The sequence below is a fragment of the Ctenocephalides felis genome, unplaced genomic scaffold (assembly GCF_003426905.1).
Source record: "Ctenocephalides felis isolate EL2017-DRISC unplaced genomic scaffold, ASM342690v1 CF-g0.4_SCAFFOLD_01170, whole genome shotgun sequence".
NCBI lineage: Eukaryota > Metazoa > Arthropoda > Insecta > Siphonaptera > Pulicidae > Ctenocephalides > Ctenocephalides felis.
In genome coordinates this window covers 45,552,730-45,580,709 of record NW_020537324.1, presented here as the reverse complement: position 1 = coordinate 45,580,709, position 27,980 = coordinate 45,552,730, and the positions used below count along the sequence as shown (strand labels likewise).

The 27,980-nt window shown below is 31.6% G+C and overlaps 1 protein-coding gene and 15 non-coding genes across 17 annotated transcripts in view; 15 read left to right on the top strand and 1 right to left on the bottom strand.

Moving 5' to 3' along the window:
* The window catches only part of LOC113365685, a 48,011-nt gene that overhangs the window by 4,290 nt on the left and 15,741 nt on the right, over positions 1-27,980 (bottom strand). For both annotated transcript variants that reach the window (XM_026607199.1, XM_026607200.1), the window contains exons 3-5: positions 15,037-15,189; positions 3,630-3,813; positions 3,167-3,350 (exon numbers count right to left, since the gene is read on the bottom strand). In XM_026607199.1, coding sequence (XP_026462984.1) covers positions 3,167-3,350; positions 3,630-3,813; positions 15,037-15,189 — 521 coding nt within the window. The remainder of the gene's footprint in view (positions 1-3,166; positions 3,351-3,629; positions 3,814-15,036; positions 15,190-27,980) is intronic.
* Trnar-ucu lies at positions 5,762-5,834 on the top strand. The gene has a single exon. It is a non-coding gene; the product is annotated as a tRNA-Arg (tRNA).
* Trnar-ucu lies at positions 5,907-5,979 on the top strand. Its single transcript has one exon. It is a non-coding gene; the product is annotated as a tRNA-Arg (tRNA).
* Trnar-ucu lies at positions 6,052-6,124 on the top strand. Its single transcript has one exon. It is a non-coding gene; the product is annotated as a tRNA-Arg (tRNA).
* Trnar-ucu lies at positions 6,197-6,269 on the top strand. The gene has a single exon. It is a non-coding gene; the product is annotated as a tRNA-Arg (tRNA).
* On the top strand, positions 6,342-6,414 carry Trnar-ucu. The gene has a single exon. It is a non-coding gene; the product is annotated as a tRNA-Arg (tRNA).
* Trnar-ucu lies at positions 6,487-6,559 on the top strand. The gene has a single exon. It is a non-coding gene; the product is annotated as a tRNA-Arg (tRNA).
* Positions 6,846-6,918, top strand: Trnar-ucu. The gene has a single exon. It is a non-coding gene; the product is annotated as a tRNA-Arg (tRNA).
* Trnar-ucu lies at positions 6,991-7,063 on the top strand. Its single transcript has one exon. It is a non-coding gene; the product is annotated as a tRNA-Arg (tRNA).
* Trnar-ucu lies at positions 7,136-7,208 on the top strand. Its single transcript has one exon. It is a non-coding gene; the product is annotated as a tRNA-Arg (tRNA).
* On the top strand, positions 7,281-7,353 carry Trnar-ucu. Its single transcript has one exon. It is a non-coding gene; the product is annotated as a tRNA-Arg (tRNA).
* Positions 7,426-7,498, top strand: Trnar-ucu. Its single transcript has one exon. It is a non-coding gene; the product is annotated as a tRNA-Arg (tRNA).
* Trnar-ucu lies at positions 7,571-7,643 on the top strand. The gene has a single exon. It is a non-coding gene; the product is annotated as a tRNA-Arg (tRNA).
* On the top strand, positions 7,716-7,788 carry Trnar-ucu. The gene has a single exon. It is a non-coding gene; the product is annotated as a tRNA-Arg (tRNA).
* Positions 7,861-7,933, top strand: Trnar-ucu. Its single transcript has one exon. It is a non-coding gene; the product is annotated as a tRNA-Arg (tRNA).
* Trnar-ucu lies at positions 8,006-8,078 on the top strand. Its single transcript has one exon. It is a non-coding gene; the product is annotated as a tRNA-Arg (tRNA).

The following is a 27,980-nucleotide window of genomic DNA, read 5'->3' as shown; positions in this document are numbered from 1 at the left end:
CTTAGCCCGGCAAAGATTGGTTACGATGTGCTAACCTTTTAGGTTTTTTGTAATCTGCTCTCTTAAAAATTAGCATCTGAGTAGGTATGTCCTTACTAGAGATGGGCTTATTATATCCGAAGCCGGATCGACTCGGATTTGAATCCGCTTCATGGTGGAGTTATATCCACTAAACAACTCCACGACTCCGACAATTTTGAACCCGAAATACTCGAAACAAATGTGTTCTATAGTACGCTGTTTATGTATCTAAGGATTTGCCAAATCCTATTAATTATTTGAAATAAAAATTAATGAATAATTATCAATAAACTATTTGTTCTAAAACATTCACGAATAAATGACGGATTGTAAAATTTTTCGGTCAACCAGATGATCGACTCAGTGACTCGTATTTTTAGCAGTGTTGACCAGAGTAAAAACGCAAAACTTGAGAATCAAATTCAATTTAATGATTTCCTTTTGATGAGAAAATGATTGATTTTTTGGATTAATTTTATATAAAAATTATGTAGAAAACTTTGTAATAAAAGCAAAACATAATACTTCTGCTTTCAAAATTTTTCTTCTGCTATTTCCATTTGATAATTAATATTATATCGCGTAGTTCAATTAGCATATTATTACTTTTACACAATTATATAATTGTGTAAAAGTAATAATATAATACTGAATATTTTTTACTGCTTAAATACTAATGATATCACTGATAAATTTTGTACTCTAAAGTGTTGTTTTTTCAGGCTATGGAAAAACAAGATTAAATAAATGTATTTCGTTTCGTATATTTTTGCCGTCATTTACGGCCAAAGATTGTCGTAGTTAGAAATATCAATAAACTATACATTTGAGCTATTCACACTTGAATACAATTTTATTGTTCTTTATCTTTAAAGTAACATTTTTGTATTTTCTGGAAAATACACAATGGTATTTATTTTGACTTTTATACCTAAAAAAGGTCATAAAACTGCCTGCGAGACAAGAAAGTGACCGCTTACTTCCCAAATCAAAAACGACAAAAACACTAAATGCCTGTACGAGTTAACAGATTTAATACCAGTTTAACGAAGTCGGATATGGCAAATCCTGTGAAACAACTCCACTCGGATTCACTCCGAGGGAGGAGTTGTATCCGAGTGATAACTCCGGAGTGAGTTACCCATCTCTGGTCCTTACCCTATATGTCATATTGTCCGTATTGTATGGACAGAATGTTTTTTTAATAGATTGCATTTTTCCTTGATAAATATGTTACTACTTAAATGTGTTAGGTACTACTTAAATAAAAGACTACGGTAGTGTTAGTCAATGAACCAATGAACTAAGATGAGTGGATATGATTGACTCTGAACAGAATATCATTAAATAAATTAATATCATTAAAAAACAAAATCACATTGTCATTTTGTCTAATCGCAATATTAATTATAGTATAGCGTTATAGTAATCGCAAAAAAGTTGAAAATGAAATTTTTTATATATCTTTACGTTTCAGAGGTTTCTGAACATTTTGGCATACCTTAGAAAAAATGCATGCATGTGTGTGTATGTGTGTGTATCTGCGGATAGAAATTTTTGTCGACGATTTCGGGAACACGGTTCAACCGATTTCAATTATTCAAAAAACATTCGATTGCTGTTGATAAGGAGACGTGCGGATTAGTTTCGAATATAAGGGGTAAAAAGTGTCAGAAACGGTAACTCAGTTTTTAAGAGAACGGAGTGTCCGATTTTAATAATTCAAAAAACATTTTACTTGTATTGACAAAGATCAACAACTGATTTAATTTTCATAAAGACAGGTCTAGCAGTTTTGGAGATCTAGTAAAAAAAATGGCATTTGGCGGTCAAAAATAATCATTAGACATATGCACATCCAGCTAATTTTAGGTCAAAGCAATCTTGTTGGGGTATTTTGGTCTAGAATCAAAAAAAAAATTGTTCGTTTATTTTTAGATTTTTTCAAAGTTTAACTATTCAAGAACATGTATACAAGATTTCTCAAGAACATGTATACAAGATTTTTCAAAATTTAAATCATATTCGGAGATATAGCTGCTGTTTGATCACGACAATACTGCTGTGCTTCCTTTCTTTGCAAAACTTCAAACTCGTTTTTCACGAAATTGTCTTTTTCCATACCCACGGTTTCCGAACTTCTACCGAATTGATTCACTTAATACTTTTACAAGTATGAAATTACGTTCAACCTCAAATTCCGATTTTTTTACTAGTTTAAAAAAAGTTGAGAATATCAAGAATTCTAATTTTTTTCTTCAGACAATCGTTTTCTGGTAAAAAAATTATTCTAACTTGTCCGTAGTTCATACAATGGCGACATTATTATATATTAATAATTATGCTTTTATTCGACGTATTGTTCAAAAAAATGTCACACACACATATACAGTACAGGCCAAAAGTTTCCGGACACATAAAAAAATATCATTTTCTGAGTTTTTAGCTATATTTTTCATATAAAAATAATTTTATTAAAGTTGGTTTTGTACATTCTACGTAGTATTAATATTTAGTGACTGATTTGTAACCAATTTGTGAGAAATGATAGACTAATTAGTAATGAAAATGTTAAAATGTCACTGCAGTCGATATTCCTTAACTTTGATTAAAAACTATCCCAATCGAACATTACATCTAATTAGAAATAAATAAGAGCTGATTATTTAATTGACTGTTCAGGATAATAGTAATTATTAATTGGTCATGTTTTTTTGACTTATTGCCTCTACTTATAGAGTACAAACTGAGTGTAAGTGGAATTTTTACGCAGGATGCGTAAACATGCCAATATATGTAAATAATAATATTTCATAATAGTGTGTTTTGGTAAGCATTCCGTACTTTAATATACAAAATATGTTAAAATAAAGAAAACATTTATTTTTCAAAAAAAGTAATTTTTTGTTTCTCAAAAATTGAATTTTTTTGAAGTAAAATCTTTTCAAAAACGTTAATCGTTTTTAAAAAAATAAAAAAATAATTTTTGGTACGGGAAGTTCGAGCAATTTGCCTTAGGGCACGATGCCATGCGCCCCACTAGTTTAGTAGTTTTAATCGCACAAAACAAATGTGATTTAACATTTAACAAAACTATTTTTATAAATGTGCATATACAAAAGAAAATAAGATAATGTTTAAAAACCTCTTATCCTTCTCGCGTTTGAAGTACAGGGTTAGATATTGCACGGGCAACATAACACAATCTCCTGCATTTTCTTCGGCATCAACGTAGACGCCTCGTACCAACACAGAGTTTCCACAGTTCAGCACCATTAGCACAAACAGACAACCGGCATGAGTTATCCAATCGCTTGCGATTCTATGCTCTGTCATGGAATAAAAATATTATATCATAATATATATTTTTAACAAAATAATGTTTTATATTAGATTACAATTACTTTCTATGTTGAGTCCAGAATTTTATAAAAATCTAAGGGAAGAGTAGATATTTTATGTAAGGTAAGGATATCGATACTTGTCTCTGAATTTTCTGGTCCACAAAGTTAAAAACTTCAAAAACAATACTACAATAAGTGTTTTTGTAGTGAAACTATAAATACTTACCACTTTCAGATATAAGTTATTGTGAACACAATTATTACCTGGTAAAAAATATAAGTCGAGAAGCTGCCATATGCTTCTCCAAACATTGACAGTTCCAATGAAACTAAAAAATAGAAATAAGTCAGCAACTAAAACTCTCCAAAATCCTTCCAAACGAGCACATGTCCATCGCATGATAGGCTGAAGACTGAATGTGAGTATTACAATCCCGTAGCCAAGTGCCTAAAATAATCAATCAATCATATAATTTGAAATAGCATAGAACAGAAATGTATTAAAAACTAAATGTCAAAATGAAAGAAATTGTGTTAAGTATTATATTTTCTATATAATGTGCATTCAGCGCGTAAACAGATTGCACAATATTTTATTTAATATTAAAATAATTCAATAATAAATGTTAAACAAGTTCAAAATTTTGTAAAAATGTTCTAAATTCAAAATTTACCAACTTTGCAAATAAATATAACCGTTTCATAATTTCTTTTTTTAACATCATAAAATTAAAAAATTATCCAAAATTTGCAATTTATTCAAAATATTTTCAAAATCACAAAAGTTTATAGTATACTAGTTGTGCCCGATCACGTGTTGCTGTGTTATACGTGTAATTAAAATTGTTAACAAAAATGCCGTTTTGTTACATGTAGTTATGATGGCAAAAATATGAATCAAAATTCAAGTGAAAAACGTCTACAAAAAGACGGTAAAATTGAGCTTTTCTATAAGATCAAAAAAGCTCAATCAAAATTCAGTCAAAAACTTTACTGATAGAAATGAATATAAATCGGTTTTAAAAACCGGTTTTTTGACAAAAATTATGGTATTCGAAAACCGTATTTTAGTGAAAAAAATCAGTTTTTACTGTATAAATGGAAAATGACAAATATAGCCAAATATAAAAGATAGATGCAAGCGTTTTGATTCTTGAAATCATATCGGTTCAATAGCATTTGGAATCTTATCAGTCTGCTATGGCTCACAGAAACGTTTTGTATTATCTTTTGTATATATTAATTTAGATTTTTTTACCAGTGTATATATTAATTTAAATCAATGTGACTTCTTCTTGAAGAAGTAACTTTCTCTACTCAAACTTAAAAGAAAAAGTTTTTAGTCTTAGAAACCACAAATAAAATAACAAAAAACTTAGAATTATTATATCAGGCTTTAAAAACAATTAAGCCTAATTCGGTCGCAAGTAATACTGGTCTCTTTGACAGATGGCAACCCAATCAGTAGTCACATTTCTGTATGATGTATTATCATTACAATTTCTGTAATAGGGCGAACATTTTTATTGGTGCAACAATGACTGGAGTGGACTATTTTCACTTGGAAACATATTGCTTTCTATATTTCCAAGTGCAAATTGTTGTCACTGCTGCCTGACAACAGGCTGCTCGAAGTGGATATCGAACCCGGGACCTCTGCAACAAGTCGCGTCGCTCTTAACCGCTTACCTACGGGCGAGCCCGAGTTGTTTTTAAAACTAAAATTGATATTAAGAAGTATGTATCAACATGTATCTAATATATTAACTTCCCGTAGGGTAAGTTATTGTAATGGACCGAAAATCGGAATTGAAAATTTTTACATTTCTCGACGTTTTGAAGGTTTCTGAACATTTTGGCATACCTCAGAAAAAATGGATGGGTGTGTGTGTGTGTGTATGTATGTATGGATACAAATTTCCAGTCACGTTTTCGGGCGCACGGACCAACCGATTTGAATGGTTCAAAAAACATTCGATTTCTATCGATAGGGAAAAGAGCTGATTAGTTTCTGGCAAAGGCAGGTCCAGCCATTTCGGGAATACTGAGCAAAGAGTGCAGAAAATAGAAATCGACTTTTTGAGAGAACGAAGTATCCGATTTGAATGATCTAGAAAACATTCAATTAGTAATGATTGGGAAGAGTGTTTATTAGTTTTTGGCAAAGGCAGGCCCAGCCAAAGGTCGTGGGTTCGATCCCCACGAGGGGTGGTTTGTATTCTTTCTATTTTTAGTCGAAAGTCATTTTTTTTGTCGTTTCTTTCTTGATACCCAACCGTAGTCCCTTTGGCGCAGCGGATAGCGCGTTGGACTTATAAATATAAATATAGTATTCTTTCTATTTTTAGTCGAAAGCATTTTTATTGTCGTTTCCTTCTTGATATCGCCCAAGTGTAGTCCCTTTGGCGCAGCGGATAGCGCGTTGGCCTTCTAATCCAAAGGTCGTGGATTCGATCTCCACAAGGGATGGTTTGTATTCTTTCTATTTTTAGTCGAAAGCCATTTTTATTGTCGTTTCTTTCTTGATATCACCCAAGCGTAGTCCCTTTGGCGCAGCGGATAGCGCGTTAGACTTCTAATCCGAAGGTCGTGGGTTCGATCCCCACAAGGGATGGTTTGTATTCTTTCTATTTTTAGTCGAAAGCCATTTTCATTGTCGTTTCTTTCTAGATATCGCCCAAGCGTAGTCCCTTTGGCGCAGCGGGTAGCGCGTTGGAATTCTAATCCAAAGGTCGTGGGTTCGATCCCCACAAGGGATGGTTTGTATTCTTTCTATTTTTAGTCGAAAGCCATTTTTATTGTCGTTTCTTTCTTGATATCGCCCAAGCGTAGTCCCTTTGGCGCAGCGGATAGCGCGTTGGACTTCTAATCCAAAGGTCGTGGGTTCGATCCCCACAAGGGATGGTTTGTATTCTTTCTATTTTTAGTCGAAAGCCATTTTTATTGTCGTTTCTTTCTTGATATCGCCCAAGCGTAGTCCATTTGGCGCAGCGGATAGCGCGTTGGACTTCTAATCCAAAGGTCGTGGGTTCGATCCCCACAAGGGATGGTTTGTATTCTTTCTATTTTTAGTCGAAAGCCATTTTTATTGTCGTTTCTTTCTTGATATCGCCCAAGCGTAGTCCCTTTGGCGCAGCGGATAGCGCGTTGGACTTCTAATCCAAAGGTCGTGGATTCGATCTCCACAAGGGATGGTTTGTATTCTTTCTATTTTTAGTCGAAAGCCATTTTTATTGTCGTTTCTTTCTTGATATCACCCAAGCGTAGTCCCTTTGGCGCAGCGGATAGCGCGTTGGACTTATAAATATAAATATAGTATTCTTTCTATTGTTAGTCGAAAGCCATTTTTATTGTCGTTTCTTTCTTGATATCGCCCGAGCGTAGTCCCTTTGGCGCAGCGGATAGCGCGTTGGACTTCTAATCCAAAGGTCGTGAAAGCCATTTTTATTGTCGTTTCTTTCTTGATATCACCCAAGCGTAGTCCCTTTGGCGCAGCGGATAGCGCGTTGGACTTCTAATCCAAAGGTCGTGGGTTCGATCCCCACAAGGGATGGTTTGTATTCTTTCTATTTTTAGTCGAAAGCCATTTTCATTGTCGTTTCTTTCTAGATATCGCCCAAGCGTAGTCCCTTTGGCGCAGCGGATAGCGCGTTGGACTTCTAATCCAAAGGTCGTGGGTTCGATCCCCACAAGGGATGGTTTGTATTCTTTCTATTTTTAGTCGAAAGCCATTTTTATTGTCGTTTCTTTCTTGATATCGCCCAAGCGTAGTCCCTTTGGCGCAGCGGATAGCGCGTTGGACTTCTAATCCAAAGGTCGTGGGTTCGATCCTCACAAGGGATGGTTTGTATTCTTTCTATTTTTAGTCGAAAGCCATTTTTATTGTCGTTTCTTTCTTGATATCGCCCAAGCGTAGTCCCTTTGGCGCAGCGGATAGCGCGTTGGACTTCTAATCCAAAGGTCGTGGGTTCGATCCCCACAAGGGATGGTTTGTATTCTTTCTATTTTTAGTCGAAAGCCATTTTTATTGTCGTTTCTTTCTTGATATCGCCCAAGCGTAGTCCCTTTGGCGCAGCGGATAGCGCGTTGGACTTCTAATCCAAAGGTCGTGGGTTCGATCCCCACAAGGGATGGTTTATATTCTTTCTATTTTTAGTCGGAAGCCATTTTTATTGTCGTTTCTTTCTTGATATCGCCCAAGCGTAGTCCCTTTGGCGCAGCGGATAGCGCGTTGGACTTCTAATCCAAAGGTCGTGGGTTCGATCCCCACAAGGGATGGTTTATATTCTTTCTATTTTTAGTCGAAAGCCATTTTTATTGTCGTTTCTTTCTTGATATCACCCAAGCGTAGTCCCTTTGGCGCAGCGGATAGCGCGTTGGACTTCTAATCCAAAGGTCGTGGGTTCGATCCCCACAAGGGATGGTTTGTATTCTTTCTATTTTTAGTCGAAAGCCATTTTTATTGTCGTTTCTTTCTTGATATCACCCAAGCGTAGTCCCTTTGGCGCAGCGGATAGCGCGTTGGACTTCTAATCCAAAGGTCGTGGGTTCGATCCCCACAAGGGATGGTTTGTATTCTTTCTATTTTTAGTCGAAAGCCATTTTTATTGTCGTTTCTTTCTTGATATCGCCCAAGCGTAGTCCCTCTGGTGCAGCGGATAGCGCGTTGGACTTCTAATCCAAAGGTCGTGGGTTTGATCCCCACAAGGGATGGTTTGTATTCTTTCTATTTTTAGTCGAAAGCCATTTTTATTGTCGTTTCTTTCTTGATATCGCCCAAGCGTAGTCCCTTTGGCCCGGAGCTAAATGTTAAAAAAATGGCAGTTTTTGAGAGAACTAAGCGTCCGAATTGATAGATTCAAAGAACTTTCTGCTTGTCTTAACAAAATAATTAATTTTGGAAAAAAAAAATGTCTCATTTTTTTAAATTTTTTGTATATCGAAAATAATTCATATTTTATTTTTAATTTTGACTAAAGTTCTAATATACTTTAAACAAGTGATTTTAACTTTGCAATTCAGTTTATATAATTCTTATAAATATTAGACAATGTTACAATATTTATAATAATCTATTTTAAAACATTTAATATTCCTCGATCATCTCGTTACAGTACGGGAAGTTCTAGCAATTTGCCTCAAGGCACGATGCCGTAATTGCCATAAGACAGAATTCCACTTACAGCTAGTTTTTTTTTAAATTTAATGAATGTTTTTTAATTGAAAATGTATTATTTTTATTTATTCGAAAACTTTCTTTTCACTATGATAAAAATATTTTCATCCTTATATGCAAAAATGATACATGAATAACGACTAATTATTTTCAAAGTTATTCAATCACGATAAACTATTATTTTTTAGTTTTACTAATTAAAATTAAAATTAAAATAATTTTGTTTACTATCCATAAAATTTAACAATAAATAAATTCAAATACTGCTCTAAATCGCACTAAATTTATTTTCTATATGGAATTCGAAAAAAATTCGAAAACTGGCTAAAACCAGTTTTTTAGTAGAATTAAAATTCGAAAACCGGTTTTCTGCAATGTCGGTTTTTGTATAAACCCTAGTATGCATGTTTTTCTTAATGAATAATTTTCATAAATGTTCCTCAATAGTAACTCATTGAATTAAATTAGGCATTTTGAGTCGCATGAATTGTGGCACTATATTTTCAATTAATTATTCATTATTTACTTTAGGCATTAGTTTGAGATATAGTTTTCCTCTAGAATACGACGCGTGCGGACGTCCAAAACGTGCTTGTCGAAAATCTATTTTTCCGTTTCCGTAAATGTATTTTAATAATAAACCAACAAAGTAGAAGGTTGCTTTGTTTGACTGTAAGTTTCCTTTCCGACTATTGTACTTGAATTAGTTCAACAAAAGTACTACTGACAAATTTTTGTTAATTCGCATTGTTAGGAACATTTGAATTGTAGAGCAAGTTGACTTCTATTGTATAACAAACGTATGCCCCATTTTGATGTTTATTGTCAGATGGATTCAAATGTAATCTCGTTATGGCCATCAAGAACTGACATAAGTCATTGTTGTAAATTTGATATGAAGGTTAGAATTTTACGTCAACTCATGCGCTATTCGCATGCCAAGAAATTTGCACACGTACAGAGGAATACGCTCAAATTGCATACTGTGATTAGTTTGATATAAATTTTTACGCTTTTTAGTAAACTTATTTGTTATATAATTCAATTTTATAAGTTAGTAAACTTAAAGCGTTACATTATTTTGAACTCAAATTTTCTATCCTTCTCGCTCTTTTATTTTGAAAAATTTCCAACTTTTCCATGGTATTTGTAAATTGTAATCTTAACATTTACAAAAATGGCATGAAAAATCTGTAAAATTTAACAATATGTTTATTTCTAAGATTTTCAAATACAATATAATTGTTTGTCAAATTTCAAATTTAAATTTTTTAACTTCCCAAACTAAAAGTTTAGTTTTTTTCTGGAAAATCCGATTCGTATCCGATTTTTTTCGGACCAATTTTTTTCTGGTAAATCCGACAATTTTATGTTTTATCGATGTTTGAAGTAATTTTGAATCGTTTGATACCAAACTTAACTAGTGGGGTGTATGGCATCGTGCCTTAAGGCAAATTGCTGGAACTTCCCGTAACGTAACTAAATGTTCGAGGAATATTGAATGTTTTCAAATAGAATATTATAATATTAAAGAATTATATAAACTGGGTTGCAAAGTTGAAATTATTTGTCATTAAATAAAATCTGAATTACTTTCGATATACAAAAAAAAATATTTGACTCGCGCCCAAGATTGTAGTATTGAAATCGTTCAAAAATTGAAACTGAAAATTTTTGCATATCTTTACGTTTCAGACGTTTCTGAGCATTTTGACGCACCTCAGAAAAAATGGATGTGTGCGTGTATATGTATTTACGTGTGGGTAAAATTTTTTGTCGACGCTTTTGAAAGCACTTCTCAACCGATTTGAATGATTCAAAAAGCATTCGATTCCTATTTATGGAGACTAGTGCTGTTTAGTTTTTGGGAAAGATCGGTCTAGCCGCTCCCGAAATACGAAACAAAGAGCGCAGATAATGGAAATTAAATTTTTGAGAGAACAGAGCATCCGATTTGAATAATTAAAAAAAAACATTTAATTCGTAATGATAAGGAGATGTAGTTATTATATAGTTCCAGGTTTGCTGGTTCGACTCCAGCTACCGTCAAAGCCCGACGTCAGGCAACTTAGATGTTAAATTTCCACTTGAGGTTAGTTGCATAATTGCATATATATAATAACTATTAGTGTATGGCATCGTGCCTTAAGGCAAATTGCTGGAACTTTCCGTACCAAAAATTAATTTTTTAAAAAAGAAAATTTGTTTTTAAAACTTTCAAAAAATTAGATTTTTGAGAAATTTAAAATTTTTGAAAAAAATTGTCTTTTTGGAAGAAAAAAACTTCTGAAGAAAAATGTTTTTTTTATTTTGAAATATTTTGGAAACTTTGAACTTTTTTTCAAAGCAATCGCACTGCACTGCATTAGAGGCGCACTATCGAAGCGCGTAAGCGCCTCGTCGCCGGACAAACGATGTTACGGAACCCATAGAAATGTTAACAAAATTAATACACATTATTGAAATCGCCATATAATATCTGAGAGTTTGATGTGCATATGACTAATGACCATTTTCGATTGCCAAATGTCATTTTTTTTACTTTTTTTACTAGATCTCCGAAACCGCTAGACCTGCCTCCATGAAAATTTAATCAGTTGTTCATCTTGTCAATATAAGTAAAATGTTTTTTGAGTTATTAAAATTAAAAGACGCTCTGTTCTCTTAAAAACTGAGTTACCGTTTTTGGCACTTTTTGCCCTGTTTCTTCGAAACGACTAGACCTGCATTTGCCAAAAATAAATTAGCCCGTCTCCTTGTCAATAGGAATCGAATGTTTTTTGAATCATTACAATCGGTTGAGCCGTGTTCCCGAAATCGTCGACGAAAGTTTGTTGCAGACACACACACACACACACATACATCAATTTTTTCTAAGGTATGTCAAAATGTTCAGAAACCCCTCAAACGTCAAGATATGCAAAAAATTTCATTTTCAATTTTTTTGCGACTACTATAACTTACCCTACGGGAAATTAAAAAAGTCAACAAATACTTCGAGTATAGTTAATTAGTCATAATTGAATTCGACAACTACTGAGTTGCCATCCATTCAAAAATCCATATAATAAAAAGTCAAAAATAATTACTGAATGTCCTAAGTGTGACTGATGATTGTAATTAAATTAATTAATAGTTTTTGGCAAAGACAGGCTCAGCCGTTTTAGAGACAAGAAGCTACAAGTTTAAAAATGGCTGTTTTTAAGAGAACAAAGCATCCGATTTAAATGATTCAAAAAACATTTTGCCTGTGAAAAAAATTTTTGGGAAACACAAAAAAAAGATAAGTTGCAGCCATTTGCCTTAGGGCACGATGCACCACTAGTTTCTTCTCTATTTTTGTAATGTTCACCTTAAATAAAATATTTTATTACGAAGTAAATTGAAATGTGTTAAATAAATTAATTTTAATTAATAGAATTGCATATAGTGTTATAAGGAAATCTCATTGATAAGTTTTTTAAAGAAAGTTAAAAATTTGATCAAAATCTCATTTCTAATTGAGAAGTCGATTATTTAAACGTATCGAGAAGTGCATGAAATTTGCCTTGACAAAATTACACTATCACAGTCTTCACATTCTATTCGTTTACATTTTTCAAATTTTTGTAAAAGAAAAAACTATAACAATTTGCCGTAAAATGAACTTCTAATAACAGGCAATAGGATCTTATACAAAATTCCAAAAGCCCCTAGTTTTCCGCACCATATTAGTGCTGTTTTGTAGCCTTTTAAATTTAACATTTTATTATACCATATATGAAACATAAATTATAAGTATGATTATAAAATACCTTTGAAGAACAATTATACAAAATAAAATTAATATGAAGATCATTTTCAACAAATCAAGAAAAAAAAACAAAATTGAAAGTGTCAATTTGACGACTATTTTCCAATAAATATTTTTGATTTATTTAGATTATATGATACGTATAGTGATTATGAAATATCTAAACCTTTGCTCTTATTTACACTAACATTTGACACAAATTACTTAAGAAATTCATTATCTCATAGAAACTTATCATAATATGAGGAAAAGTACATTAACGGTTATTGGAAATTTATTGCACGCTGCGTCGTATCAAAACATGTTCGTATTACTTTGAATCATTACTATTCTACTAGTCTATTACTAACGAACCCTACATGCGTTATTTAGAAAATAACACCAAAAGTCATAAAAAGTTAGTAAGGTTAGTGTCAAAACATGTCGAATTCTAATTGATATCTCTCAAATACATTTATAATATCTGTAATTATATTAATTAGGGGAAAGTCCCCTAGTGACGGACACTTAAGGTTATTCATAAATAAATCAAAAAATATTTTACGAAATGTTTATTAAATTATGACTTATGTTAGATAACAAAGTTAGAAATCAAACTAAATTATCAAAAACGCAACTAAAATTATGTAAAATTTGTGTAAAAGATCTAATAATATTTTACCGTTTTACGGATTACAATCAATACTACTTTTATATTTGCATACCACACAAATGTGAATGCATAAATACATTAGAATTACTTCCATTGATATTTAGGTGCCTCCATGATTTTGCCCCAAAAATAGCAGACGGTTGCTCCCGCCGTGGCTGTTTGCGTCACAGGGGGGCTTGGCGCGTGATCTTGCACCTATGTGCCCCCCGCGCCCCTTTTACTTGTATTTTGAAATTAAAACATTTATACTCGCTTTAATAATAAGTGTTGAATAAAGTGTCCGGCGCTAGGAGCCGTCCGGCGTTACGGGACTTTCCCCTGTAGTGCACAGACAAGTGTGCTTGAATGTCTTAAAATTGTAGCTTATTGCTTTAAAATTGATTTATTTAAATCAAACAATTTTCGAAAGACTGTTTAGTACATGAACTTTATCGTTAAATGTTAAAATTCACGAAAAACGTGGATACATTTTCTTTAAAAACCTGAATAAATTATTTTTTTAAAGATTAAGCATCTTCTATAATAAATGCTGGTGCAATTAAATGTATCATGTCCGAAGTTCTAGGTATTACTTAATGATTTAAATAAATGGTTACATTTTTTATAAAACTAGAGAAGTTTTACAGACTGTTCATTTCCTTTTTTTGATAATTGCAAAGTCATATCTAATTGACTTGATTGACTTATCACGTCTAAAAAGCAACTATTGACACAAATTTTGACCATAATATTTTTAAACATCGATGAATTTTTAAAATTAAACTACTTATCGTAGGGACGTAATATTTTAGTATGTACTTTAGGATCATGATCATGATATCTATGAACATAAAAAGTTTCTTCGAAAAAAATTCATTCAACGTCACGATTCCCAAAAAATATATTTTGAATATTTTTCTGTTTTCTTAAAATCGATTCAGAATTTTTGGCTAAAACGTAAACAAATTTTTCACTTTCTGCCAATTACAAAGAAACAGCTCGGATGATCGTCGCCCAAATGTGAGAAACAATAGTATTTATCAAGCTACTCAGAATGGTTTTTAAATTTTTCTAATCTTATATTTTTCAAACTTTGATAAATTTTTAAAATTAATATTTTTAGTAGCGCCGCAATATTTCAGTATGTTCTATAAGACCATGATATCTATTGTCAAAAAAGTTTCATAAAAATCGGCAAACAGTGAATTACAGGTTCGATAGATCTTTACCTAGAACTAATCAGTATCATTCTCAACCAATAAATTTTGAACAGTTTTTGATTTTTTTTAAATCAATTCAAAACGTGGATGAAGGGTTTTACACTTTTTTACAAGTTTCAAAGAAACAGCCCGGCCGATCGTCGCACGAAACTGAGAAACGATAGTCCTCATCAAAATACATCGAATAATTTTAAGTTTTTGAAATCGGTTCAGGCGTTTTTGAGCAAACGATGGAAGGCCTAAATTTGACAAACGCCAAAAAAACGCTACTAGTTTTTTCAAACTTTAACAAATTTTTAAAATTAAACGACTTGCCGTGAGGCCATAATATTTTAGTATGATTTATAAGACCATGGTATCTATAGACAAAAAAATCATAAAAATCGCCAAAAAAAAATTCAACAGTTAATTACAAGAAATTGTGCCATCGACTCTTTGCCAAGAACTTATCAGGTCGACTTCCAACCAGTATCTTTCAAACGGTTTTAGAATTTTCAAAATCGATTCAGAATTGTCGGCTAAAACGTGGACAAGAAACATTTTCACTTTTCTGCTATTTACAAAGAAACGGCTTGGCCGATCGTCGTGCAAAACTGATAAACGATAGTCCTCATCAAGTTACATCGAATGACTTTCAAATTTTCTAAATCGGTTTTGCCGTTTTTGAGAAAAAGACGATTTAAAGTCAAAAAACTGTTCTCATATACACACACACATACTTTTTCTTAATTTGGCCTCATTCGATTCAGAATGGCTCAAATCATCGAGAAAACATAAAATTTGCAAATCAGATTTTTTGATGAAAACAAACTTTTCCTTTGGGAAGTCAATTATTATAAATAAATACTCACAAGTGAAGCCAGAGCACTAAGCGATGGATCATCTGGAAATATAATATTGTCCAATATCACCCAAGCTCCCCTCCACACGACAACCACCAAGGATCCAACGATGAATACGGAAAATAAGCAATCGATTACGTAAAGCCATTTCTTCTGATGACTCTAAAATATCAATTTCAATTATAATTCTTGTTAAATGTAATTCAATTTCAAATTAAAATATGGCAAAGCCACTACACATGTGTTGTTTGATTTTAATACATACATAATAAGCTAATAAATTTATGGTGGTAACACATGAATTCAATTAGTAATTCGTTGGTAAATTTCTACAGTCAACAGCGATAAAACAATAAACCTGGCTTTAAGGAGGATTACATAAAAACCTTCGTTACACTGTAAAATATTTCTGTTTTATAACTTTACATATGTAATAATTAATTATTACTTTTATTAGATTTAACAGAGTTATATAAAGCAAAGATATTCGAAGCCACATATGGTAAACCTTACATATATACAATTTATGTAAATATACGAATGTGCATGGTATATGTACAAATAAAATTAAAATAAAAAATAAGTTTGACATTTTTTAGGTGGCAAAACATGTTGAACTTTTTATCAGTTTGGCATGATAATTGGTGTGTGTATGCATTTATGTATGTGCATGCATTCACTTGTATGTAAATATTTGGTTATATGTACATGTAGGTGAAGGTGTAGAAAGAAAACTTTTCTAGTTTCTTCCATAATTTTCTAAATAATAGGTTGCAAATCGCGTTGATTAATCTACATATATATAAAAATAAGTCGGGTTTTCAACTCCAGAACGCACGAACCGATTTCGACAATTTTGTATTCGTTGGAAAGGTCTCGGGCTCCGCAAGGTTTATAGCCAAGAAAATTAGTGGCATCGTGCCTTAATGCAAATTGCTGGAACTTTACGCACCGTAGTTGAAAATTCGAGTAATGACATTAGTAAGAATTATCAGAATTATGCTTGATTAAGTCAACGAGCAATTCTTGCCGCAAAGAATAGTGATGTACACGCACTGAATTTCACCATTCAATCAAAAATTGCTGGCGATTCGGTGACATACCAATGATTCCGACTGGTCTTCCGTTTGACTTCAAACGATTGCAATTTCCAGTTTGCCTTGCGTTCGCTAACAAGTTTTACAACTAACAAGTCGCAAGGCTGATCGCTTAGTGTTTGCGGGATAAATTTCAAATAGATTATTTAGAAAATCATTGTTTTTCACATGGGCAGTTATACGTTGGCTGTTCACGAGTTGAAAAACCATCCTCTTTGTTTGTGTTAACGTCAGACCAAAAAACAAAAAATGTGGTTTACCAAAGAGCACTTCAATGAAACGGATAATTTGCGGATTCACTTTCATTTACTTAGAGAAGTTCAACTAAAAAATACTTCATTTCTGTAATCGAAATAAATTCATTACTGTTGTATAATAAAATCAAATTTTTCCTTTTCAAATATAAAACAAACAAAAAATTTCTTCATCTTTCTCACGAAACCATCTGGTGGCGAAACGGTGTTCGTCGGGTTTGCTATATTTATTTATAAGGCAAAGGAAAGGTCAACGTGGTGATTATGGAAGATTTTAATGCAGTAGTCGAAAAGGGATCAGAGTAAAAGATAGTCGGAAAATACGGATTGGGCAGAAGGAACGACAGAGAAAATATGCTGATCGATTTTTACCGCAGAAACAATCTGATGATCACAAACACGTGGTTTAAAAAGCGGAAGACAAAGCTGTATACTAGGAAAAGCCCGGGAGACAGTGAACGATGTGGCAAAACGGAGTTCGTCGGGTTTGCTAGTTTCGTATAAAAATTAATCAAGCGATTAATACGACTCCAATTATACAATCATTTATTGACATTCATAGAACTATTTGAATAATACTTTGTAATGCTTCCAAATGTTTTAATTTTTATATTAGGGTAGAGCAGGGCTTAAAGGTACACGGGTAAAAATGTCTACCACCGATATCTAGAGCAAGTAAAGGGAAAAGATGTATAACCAGCAATCGCCTTAATTGTTACGACGTTGCATCGATAGATAAACAGCAATATTTGAAATCCATAACATAAGTATTTTTTTAAGTTATACGTTATTTAATTGTTTTATAAGATGTTTTGTTAATTCTAAGATATATTCAACAGTTATTTTTATAACCACTATAATAACTTACATGGCATGTGGGTTATCAACTGAATATTTACCCTGACAAAGATGTAAGCAATAAAAAATGTAAATAAAAAAGTAAATGAAGTTAAAGAAGCAATTTTACAAGAGATAAATTAAATAATTAGTTATTCCAACTCTTTTGATGAATATTTCTGACAAAATACCAAATCAAGGTAATATACAGAGTTACTCTGTAAAAAATGTACCCATAAATTCTATATTTTGTATCGGTTGATTAATGTAGCTATAATTTCGCGAAAAGCAAAAAATCATTTCTACAATGAAGCTGGAAATTTTACTGAACATAGTAAGATAGTTGTTTGATATGTGTTATTTGTTGTGATATATTTGGTTTGGTTTTCACAAATTAATTGCTCAAAGTCAAATTGGACCTTTGTGCCCCGCCGCCATACCCTATTTCAAAATGTTCAGTTTTTAATGATAAGGTTTTGGAAATTTTCTTGTAGAGTATTATATGTAATATTTATTTTCATTTAGTCATCGAAAAATTCCAGATATTAAGCACAATATCACACTACTGGTTTATTTATTGCATACTTAGGTACTATTATATAAGTTAATGACTTTTATATAAGCAAGCATATAAGAATTCTGTACTGTAAGACATTTAACGTCTATATCGCTATATTTAATTATTTACATAACGCATATATTATTTAGTCAATATAATTATCGTCGGAGCAAGAATATTTGATTGATTAGTCCAATATAAGATATTAACGTACCAAAATGCGTTAATATTAGGCAGACATGCGACACATCAGAGGCAAACAGTGTTTATATATATATATATATATTCTAGTATAATATATATATATATATATATATATATATATATATATATATTCTTCTAGTATAATATATATATATATATATATTATACTAGAAGACCCGACAGACGTTGTCTACAATTCAAAAGTTAAATTTTTTAATAACCTATACTGAAGTAACCAATTAGTTAAAAATTTTTATGTGTTTTTGCTCTACAGTCTATACCCAAATGTAAATATGGATGTATTAAATGTAAATATGGATGGGTGGTCTTAAATGTACAACTGCTTTAAATAAAATGATGAGTTTCAGAACACACACTTAACTCTTTAATTATACTGTGAAATTCAAATCAGCCACGTAAAACCATCAAACAAACAAATGTTGAAATATGTTCAATAAAATAGTATATTAGTAATATACACTCCAATTTATTGAACAAATTCATTTCCAATAGCTCAATTTATTTTATTGCCAAGGGTTATCCAATATTTTTAGTCATACCTGTAGATGTAGATGTATAAAAAAATATTTTTTTGTTTATTCACGACTAAAACATCGATTTTCCAAATTTATCACACAAAAATTCACCGTTTCTGATTTATAGCATAAGGTATACGTAATGGAAATTGCAGTCTTTTAAACAGTATAACGAATTCAAAAAGATTTAATATATGTATAGTATCCGCGGTAAAAGCGTACTATATCACCTTGGATTTTTCAATCAAAATATTTGCTTCAATAATGTGGCTCATAATTTTTAAAATTTCTATATATATTTCATTACATTTTATAGCTTATTATGGACACTATAAAACTTCATGAAACATATAAAATGTAACACCTCGCTGCTAGATGGCTTCAAATACAACAATTCAATCTCGAATGAAATAGAAAAACGACATTTCATATCTAGCTTAACACTATTCCTACCGACATTTCATGTTTGCTATTCCTACCGCGACCGGTCAAATGACCGGTCATGCAAAATCGGTATTTTTCAGTATTGAATGAAGAGTTAATGCTAGTTTAAGAGTTTATAAATACAAATACAATATATTTCTTTTATTTTATAATGCGAATTCTACATTTTATACTGTTTTATCCAATTTTTCACGATTTTTTTTCTTAGAGTGTATTTTCTGCACACGCATTTTTTACGTTTTTGGCTGATTTTGTTTTCTCTATCATTTTTCTAAAGCATTATCTGGAATAGTTTCTTTTAGGGAATCTGTTTTGTACTTGTACTTAGTTGATTTTTTTCTGAATTCTTGTTGGAACTATACGACAAGTTAATTGGAATAGAAAGTTCCTGCCTTGTACATTGTCTTCTCGTAATTTCTTTATGTAACAACAATGGATTTATCCTGAATAAATCCAAAATAATGTAAATCCTTGATGAATTCTCTCTAAAATTCATATTTTACCTAATGATTTCTGACTATTTTATGAATGGCATCTACACCAGTCCCGACGCTAATACCAATTGAAATAACTCCCGTATTAGTGTAATTTTTTCAACATATGTGTATGTAAGTGAAAATTAGAATCTTCTTTCTTATCTTTTTTTTTTTTTTTTTTTTATTTATTTTGGCTTCTGATTTACATCATTTTGCCATTACAATTATCTATACAGTTGTAGCAGTTCTATACAATACATTGGTACTTATATAATAATAATTATGCTATAAATTAATTTTGCTATTACTTATAAAATTATATAAATATTTATATATCCGTATGTCATTACTTGATATAAGTATTTGTACATTGATGGGAAAAATAATCTTTACGTTTTGTAAATTCTTAAATAATTTTGATCTTTCTTGCTGATAAAAATTACATTCCCAAAATAAATGATCGAGTGTTTCTAGGCTTCCACAGTCACACTTTGGATCCTGTAAGATACCAATTCTCTTCAGATGCGATTTGCAGTAGGAGTGTCCGAGTCTCAATCTGCAGATTACTGTTATAAAATTTCGACTTTCTTCTATGTTTTTAAACCATGTGTTTGGTGAAACAATCTCTCTCGTCAGTGCATATGTGAATCCTTTTGCCTTTGTAGTTTCAGAGGGAGACATCTGCCATAGTTCCAAACCTTGTTGTTTTATTAAATGTTTTAAATCTAGCGCAGACGTTTTTGCAAATTGATCGCCGCTCGTGCACGCTTCTTTAGCTAGATTGTCTGCCATCTCGTTGCCTTTTAAATTAGAATGACCCCTTATCCAAAGAAGAATCATGGATTTATCATCAGTATTGATTTTCTTTATGATTTCTATAATTTTGTATATTATTATATTTGAATGTTTATTGGCGTGTTTTATGGCTGTTAGACTTGATTTGCTGTCACTTAGTATCAAAGATTTGTTAATATTATTGTCATTCACATATTTTACTGCAGTGTATATCGCTATAAGTTCCGCTGAAAATATGGATGTATAGTTTGGAAGTCTTATTTTGTTACTGTAATGGTTTCTTGGAATATGTATAGCACATCCGGTTCCCTCTGATGTTTTAGAGCCATCCGTATATATTTGCAAATAATCCGGCCAATTTGAGTTGATATGAAGTTCTAATTCACGGATATAAATGTCCGTGTTTGCTATATTTGTGCTCTTATCTATATCGATGTATGGTTTAATGTAGTCGTTTAGCGGTGGGTAAATGTAATATGGAGTTTTATCATTGATTATGATGTTCTCTTCGTGAGGTTTAATTGTATAAAAACTACTTATTAGTGATGGAGCTGGTTTGTTTATCCAGTAGCGTGTGGAGTAATGTAATCTTGCTAGTTTTTCTAACTGTTCGGGTAATAATTTACATGATCCATTAAGTTTTTTCATCAAGAATCTGTTTGCTAGGATCTCTCTTCTTATGCTCAGAGGAGGTTCTCCTGCTTCTGTTAATAACGCATTTGTCGGTGTTGATCTAAATGCCCCTATGCATGTTCTTATTGCGGAATATTGAATTTTATCAAGTTTATATTGTTCAGTTTTTGACGTTGTTCCATATATAAAGCATCCGTAATCTATTTGAGTTCTAATCAAATTTCGGTACAGTAAAAGGCATGTCTCTGGGTGTGCTCCCCATCTAGTATTTGTTATTTTACGAAGTATATTGATGCCTGTTTCGCATTTTCTTGATAATTCTTGTATATGCTTTTTAAATGTCATTTTGGCGTCAAAGGTTATGCCTAGTATTTTCACGTTGTCTTTTATTATAACATCTTGAGTTCCAACCCTTATGTGACCTATGTTCTGGGGGAGTCTGTGTCTAGTGAAAATCGTTGCTGAACTTTTGGATGGTGATATATTTAAATTATTGCTTGATAACCATTTTATGTTTTCTTTAATAGCATAGTTCATTTGCGTTATACATGATTCTATTGATGGTCTTGATATGTATAAACAAATGTCGTCGGCATATTGTAATTTTTTAACACTTGTATCAGGTATCTTATGGTAATCCGCAGTATATATGTTGAATAATGTGGGGCTTAAAATGGAACCTTGTATGATCCCGTTGTATGCTGATCTAGGGCCGATCATATCTCCATTAGTTCGTAGGTAAATATATCTTGGTGATATCAATTCCAATATTATTTTAATTATACTCTCTGGGATATTTATATTCCGTAATTTTTTCTGTAGAATATAATGGTCTACATTTTCATAGGCTTTGTCAATATCTATTGACAGTAGCAACATATATTCATTGTTTGACCTCGATATATTTATGTCGGTGGTAAGGGTACTCAATAAATCTATTGTTCCTCTTCCGCTTCTAAAACCAAATACGTTATCATGGAGTATGTTCTTGTTTTCAATGTACCATTCCAGTCTTTCTTTTATCATTCGTTCGAAAATCTTTGCTACGCATGATATTAGTGATATTGGTCTATAAGAGTCTATAGATTGTGGGTTTCTATTAGATTTAATTATTGGTACTACAATTATTTCTTTCCATTTTTCAGGAATCCAGTGGTGTGTGATCATATTATTAAATACATTTAAAAGTTCCATTTTAAAATTAGTTGGACTATTATTGATCATATTATATGAAATGTTATCCTTTCCTGGAGCCGTGTTTTTTCTGTTTTTTAGGGCTCTTCCCAATTCATTATATTTGAAAGGTGATATCAATTCTGTTTCTTCATTATTATTCTTACTAAATATATCTTGTTTGTTACAGACATAATCTGGTGCTATATTTTGTAATATTTGATGTCCACATTCTTCCGTAAAATTTGGATTTATGTTCCTATTTGTGTTTTTGTTGTTGAATATTTTGATTTTCCTCCAAATTGTAGCCGGATTTGTGTTTTTGTTAATTGAACTTGTGTATTCCGCCCATTTTTGTATTTTCTTATTCTTTAAAAATCTCTTGGTTTGTGCATTTATTTTTTGGTATAGGATAAAATTATCATAATTAAATTTTCTGCGCATTTGTTTAAATGCGTCTTTTCTTGCGTTTACCATAATATCACATTCTTGATCCCACCATGCTGCTGGTTTGAAGGTTGAGCTAATTATCACTTTGCATTTCTTTATGTTTTTCTCTGCAGCGTGATCTATACAATTCATTAGAAATTCATATTTTTGTTTTCCTGTATTAGGTACGTTGGAGTTTTGGAGAGTTTTTGAAATTTCTTCGCCATATCCTTTCCAATTGGCTTGATTGGTATTCCATTTTTTTGTAGGGAAGATTTTGATGTTAGAAATTGCATTTGTGTAAATATGTATTATAATTGGTAAGTGGTCAGATCCAAGAGATTCTTCGAGTATTTCCCATCTGATATAATCTGTGAGATTGCTGGAGCATAAAGATAAATCTATATTCGTCGCTTTTTTGTTTCTTGTCTCGATTGTTGTGGGTTTGCCGTTGTTGAGGATTATTAATGAATGATCTTCTATGATTTCTTGTAATTTTATCCCTGATGTGTTGTTCGCCATACTTCCCCATGCAAAGTGATGGCTGTTGAAATCTCCAACGATCAATGTTTTTGAATGGATCCCTTCTATAGTTTTCCTCACATCAGTAAAATCTAATTCTTCTCTATTTGAGCAATAAATGGAAACTAAGCAAAAGGTTATATTTGTTTTAATTGTTACCGCACATATTTGTATATTCTTATTGTTGTTTATTGTTTCATATTCATCACAATCTATGTTGTTTTTGACGATGATGGCTGCTCCGCCGTATCCATCATCTCTATCTTTCCGAAAAATCTTATACCCCTTGATTTTGTATACTGCATTAGGACTGAACCATGTTTCGGAAAGGGCCGCTATCGAAATCTGATTATTGTATAAGAAATGTTCTATACTTTCTTTATTTGCTTTCAATGATCTGCAGTTTAATTGTAGTATTTTTAAGTTCATTTTGGCTTATTTATATTGTGTATATTGTTTCTAATATTTTATTGTACTTCCTGTAGTTCTCTTATCTTTTTCCAATTTACTTATCACAATACTCAGTAATCTATTTATGGAAGAATCGTCAGATCTATTTATTATTTTAATTTGTGTAACTAACTGTTTAAGAATTTCGAGTGGATCATTTTCTTCTTTTCTTGATTCATTTCCTTCTTGATCCGTATCATCTTCCAACGTTTTAATCGGCCTTTTTCTACTAATTATTTCTCTATTACTTACCCTTTTAATATCCGTCTCTTTATTTATATTATTATACTTAGATACTTTAGACGTACCTTGACCTCCTACCCTTACATTTTTGACATGAGACCTTTTTGGTTTTCTAATCCATACTTTGTCTTCTTCTTCTGTATCCTTTTCTTCTTCTATTAATTTTGATAATTCGTTATATTTATTTTTATCACAGTAACTTTTTTCTAGTCCGTATTCATCCCTCCTTTTTTCTTTTATCGTCGGAAAATCTTTTTCCTTATCTATAGTGTAAGGGTTAAATTTAACAGCTCTTGAATATTTGTCATTTCGCAAAATATTCCTCGCCTCATGAAAAGCTATATTATGAGTCCCCATCAATTCATAAATACTTTTATGCCTTTTGAATTCAGGGCATTCAGTACTATTTGCAACGTGTTCCCCGGAGCATAAACAGCATTTTAAGTTTAAAATTTCAGTACAGGCTTCTATTCCATGTTGTTCTGAACATTTCGGACATCTTTTTTTACTTTTACATTGTTCTTTTATATGACCAAAGAACCAACAATTATGACACTGCACTACTTTTTTAATGTATGGGCTAACCCTACATTTGACTGAATATATTGAAATTTTCTCCGGCAATTTGGAGCCCCTGAATGTTAATTTCACACATTGCGATTTATAATTGATGTTATTACCTCTTTTTGACTTTAAACATTTTACTTCCACCACTGGATAATCAGATTCTATAACTTCCATTATTTCGTCTTCCGATAAATTAATATCAACATCAAATATTATCCCCTGTCTTACTACTAGATATTTAGGAATGTAGGTCCTGAGATTATGCATCTTGAAAAATTCATCTTCCAGTAAACTATTGGCTATTTCTGCATTTTTAATTACTAGTTTTATTTTGTTTTTTCCAATTTGTACAATTTCTGATAATTCTGTCTTCAATTTTGGAACTGATTTATATAACATCCTTCCAATTGCCATGTGATGTAACCTTCCAATATTTTTATTTATTGATTCCACATATATATGATATGGTCCTTTATCGTATTCTTCAAATCGTATTTTATTGTTTCGAGCATAGTTACTAGACTTTACTTCATTCATCTCAACCGTTTCTTCACTAACCATGTTATTGTTAATAGAATTTGATTCATTCTGATTAACATTTTCTTCATTATTCGCATTAGGTACACTATCAGCTTCTTCCTTTACTTTATCATTACTACTGCGTTGAATAGCCTTTACATTTTTATTTATTGTATCATTACTTTTCTGAACTTCAACTTTTGAATTGACTCCACTTTCTAATCTTTTGACTTTGTTATTTTTTGCACTAGTCACCTTTTTAATGAATTTCATTGTCCTGTTAATTTTGTTTTCTTTATTACTATTTACATAATTAGAATTCCTTAGCTTTGTTTCTTTTTTATTAACTTTTGTGGGATTAGTTTTATTAATTCCATTCTTGTTTTTATTAGATTTACTATCTAAATTGTGAATACTTTCACAACTACTTAAATCTATTTCTTGATCATCTATACTATAATCCATACTACTTTCATTGTTGAAATCTTCAAGGTCATTTAGCACATGCATTGCACCTGCAATGGTTGCGCCTAAATCTGAATGTTGTGTAATGCCTTTATCAGGCGGCCGTCCGCCCTCGTGCCCGAACGGGCTCGACTCCATTGTTTGTTTATCAGCTCACTATCACAACAGGTACAAGGTTTACTTTCACTAAACTTCAAAAAATATATATTTATTTCGAACGATGTGTACGCTACGAATGCTCACGCAAGACTGGAGCTTTCTTATCTTCCAAAATTGTAAATATTATTTGAGTATTGAAGTCTTTGATCACAGTCTTGCGTGAGCATTCGTAGCGTACACATCGTTCGAAATAAATATATATTTTTTTGAAGTTTAGTGAAAGTAAACCTTGTACCTGTTGTGATAGTGAGCTGATAAACAAACAATGGAGTCGAGCCCGTTCGGGCACGAGGGCGGACGGCCGCCTGATAAAGGCATTACACAACATTCAGATTTAGGCGCAACCATTGCAGGTGCAATGCATGTGCTAAATGACCTTGAAGATTTTAACAATGAAAGTAGTATGGATTATAGTATAGATGATCAAGAAATAGATTTAAGTAGTTGTGAAAGTATTCACAATTTAGATAGTAAATCTAATATAAACAAGAATGGAATTAATAAAACTAATCCCACAAAAGTTAATAAAAAAGAAACAAAGCCAAGGAATTCTAATTATGTAAATAGTAATAAAGAAAACAAAATTAACAGGACAATGAAATTCATTAAAAAGGTGACTAGTGCAAAAAATAACAAAGTCAAAAGATTAGATAGTGGAGTCAATTCAAAAGTTGAAGTTCAGAAAAGTAATGATACAATAAATAAAAATGTAAAGGCTATTCAACGCAGTAGTAATGATAAAGCAAAAGAAGAAGCTGATAGTGTACCTAATGCAAATAATGAAGAAAATGTTAATCAGAATGAATCAAATTCTATTAACAATAACATGGTTAGTGAAGAAATGGTTGAGATGAATGAAGTAAAGTCTAGTAACTATGCTCGAAACAATAAAATACGATTTGAAGAATACGATAAAGGACCATATCATATATATGTGGAATCAATAAATAAAAATATTGGAAGGTTACATCATATGGCAATTGGAAGGATGTTATATAAATCAGTTCCAAACTTGAAGACAGAATTATCAGAAATTGTACAAATTGGAAAAAACAAAATAAAACTAGTAATTAAAAATGCAGAAATAGCCAATAGTTTACTGGAAGATGAATTTTTCAAGATGAATAATCTCAGGACCTACATTCCTAAATATCTAGTAGTAAGACAGGGGATAATATTTGATGTTGATATTAATTTATCGGAAGACGAAATAATGGAAGTTATAGAATCTGATTATCCAGTGGTGGAAATAAAATGTTTAAAGTCAAAAAGAGGTAATAACATCAATTATAAATCGCAATGTGTGAAATTAACATTCAGGGGCTCCAAATTGCCGGAGAAAATTTCAATATACTCAGTCAAATGTAGGGTTAGCCCATACATTAAAAAAGTAGTGCAGTGTCATAATTGTTGGTTCTTTGGTCATATAAAAGAACAATGTAAAAGTAAAAAAAGATGTCCGAAATGTTCAGAACAACATGGAATAGAAGCCTGTACTGAAATTTTAAACTTAAAATGCTGTTTATGCTCCGGGGAACACGTTGCAAATAGTACTGAATGCCCTGAATTCAAAAGGCATAAAAGTATTTATGAATTGATGGGGACTCATAATATAGCTTTTCATGAGGCGAGGAATATTTTGCGAAATGACAAATATTCAAGAGCTGTTAAATTTAACCCTTACACTATAGATAAGGAAAAAGATTTTCCGACGATAAAAGAAAAAAGGAGGGATGAATACGGACTAGAAAAAAGTTACTGTGATAAAAATAAATATAACGAATTATCAAAATTAATAGAAGAAGAAAAGGATACAGAAGTAGAAGACATAGTATGGATTAGAAAACCAAAAAGGTCACATGTCAAAAATGTAACAAGGGTAGGAGGTCAAGGTACGTCTAAAGTATCTGAGTATAATAATATAAATAAAGAGACGGAGATTAAAAGGGTAAGTAATAGAGAAATAATTAGTAGAAAAAGGCCGATTAAAACGTTGGAAGATGATACGGATCAAGAAGGAAATGAATCAAGAAAAGAAGAAAATGATCCACTCGAAATTCTTAAACAGTTAGTTACACAATTTAAAATAATAAATAGATCTGACGATTCTTCCATAAATAGATTACTGAGTATTGTGATAAGTAAATTGGAAAAAGATAAGAGAACTACAGGAAATACAATAAATTAATAGAAACAATATACACAATATAAATAAGCCAAAATGAATTTAAAAATACTACAATTAAACTGCAGATCATTGAAAGCAAATAAAGAAAGTATAGAACATTTCTTATACAATAATCAGATTTCGATAGCGGCCCTTTCCGAAACATGGTTCAGTCCTAATGCAGTATACAAAATCAAGGGGTATAAGATTTTTCGGAAAGATAGAGATGATGGATACGGCGGAGCAGCCATCATCGTCAAAAACAACATAGATTGTGATGAATATGAAACAATAAACAACAATAAGAATATACAAATATGTGCGGTAACAATTAAAACAAATATAACCTTTTGCTTAGTTTCCATTTATTGCTCAAATAGAGAAGAATTAGATTTACTGATGTGAGGAAAACTATAGAAGGGAT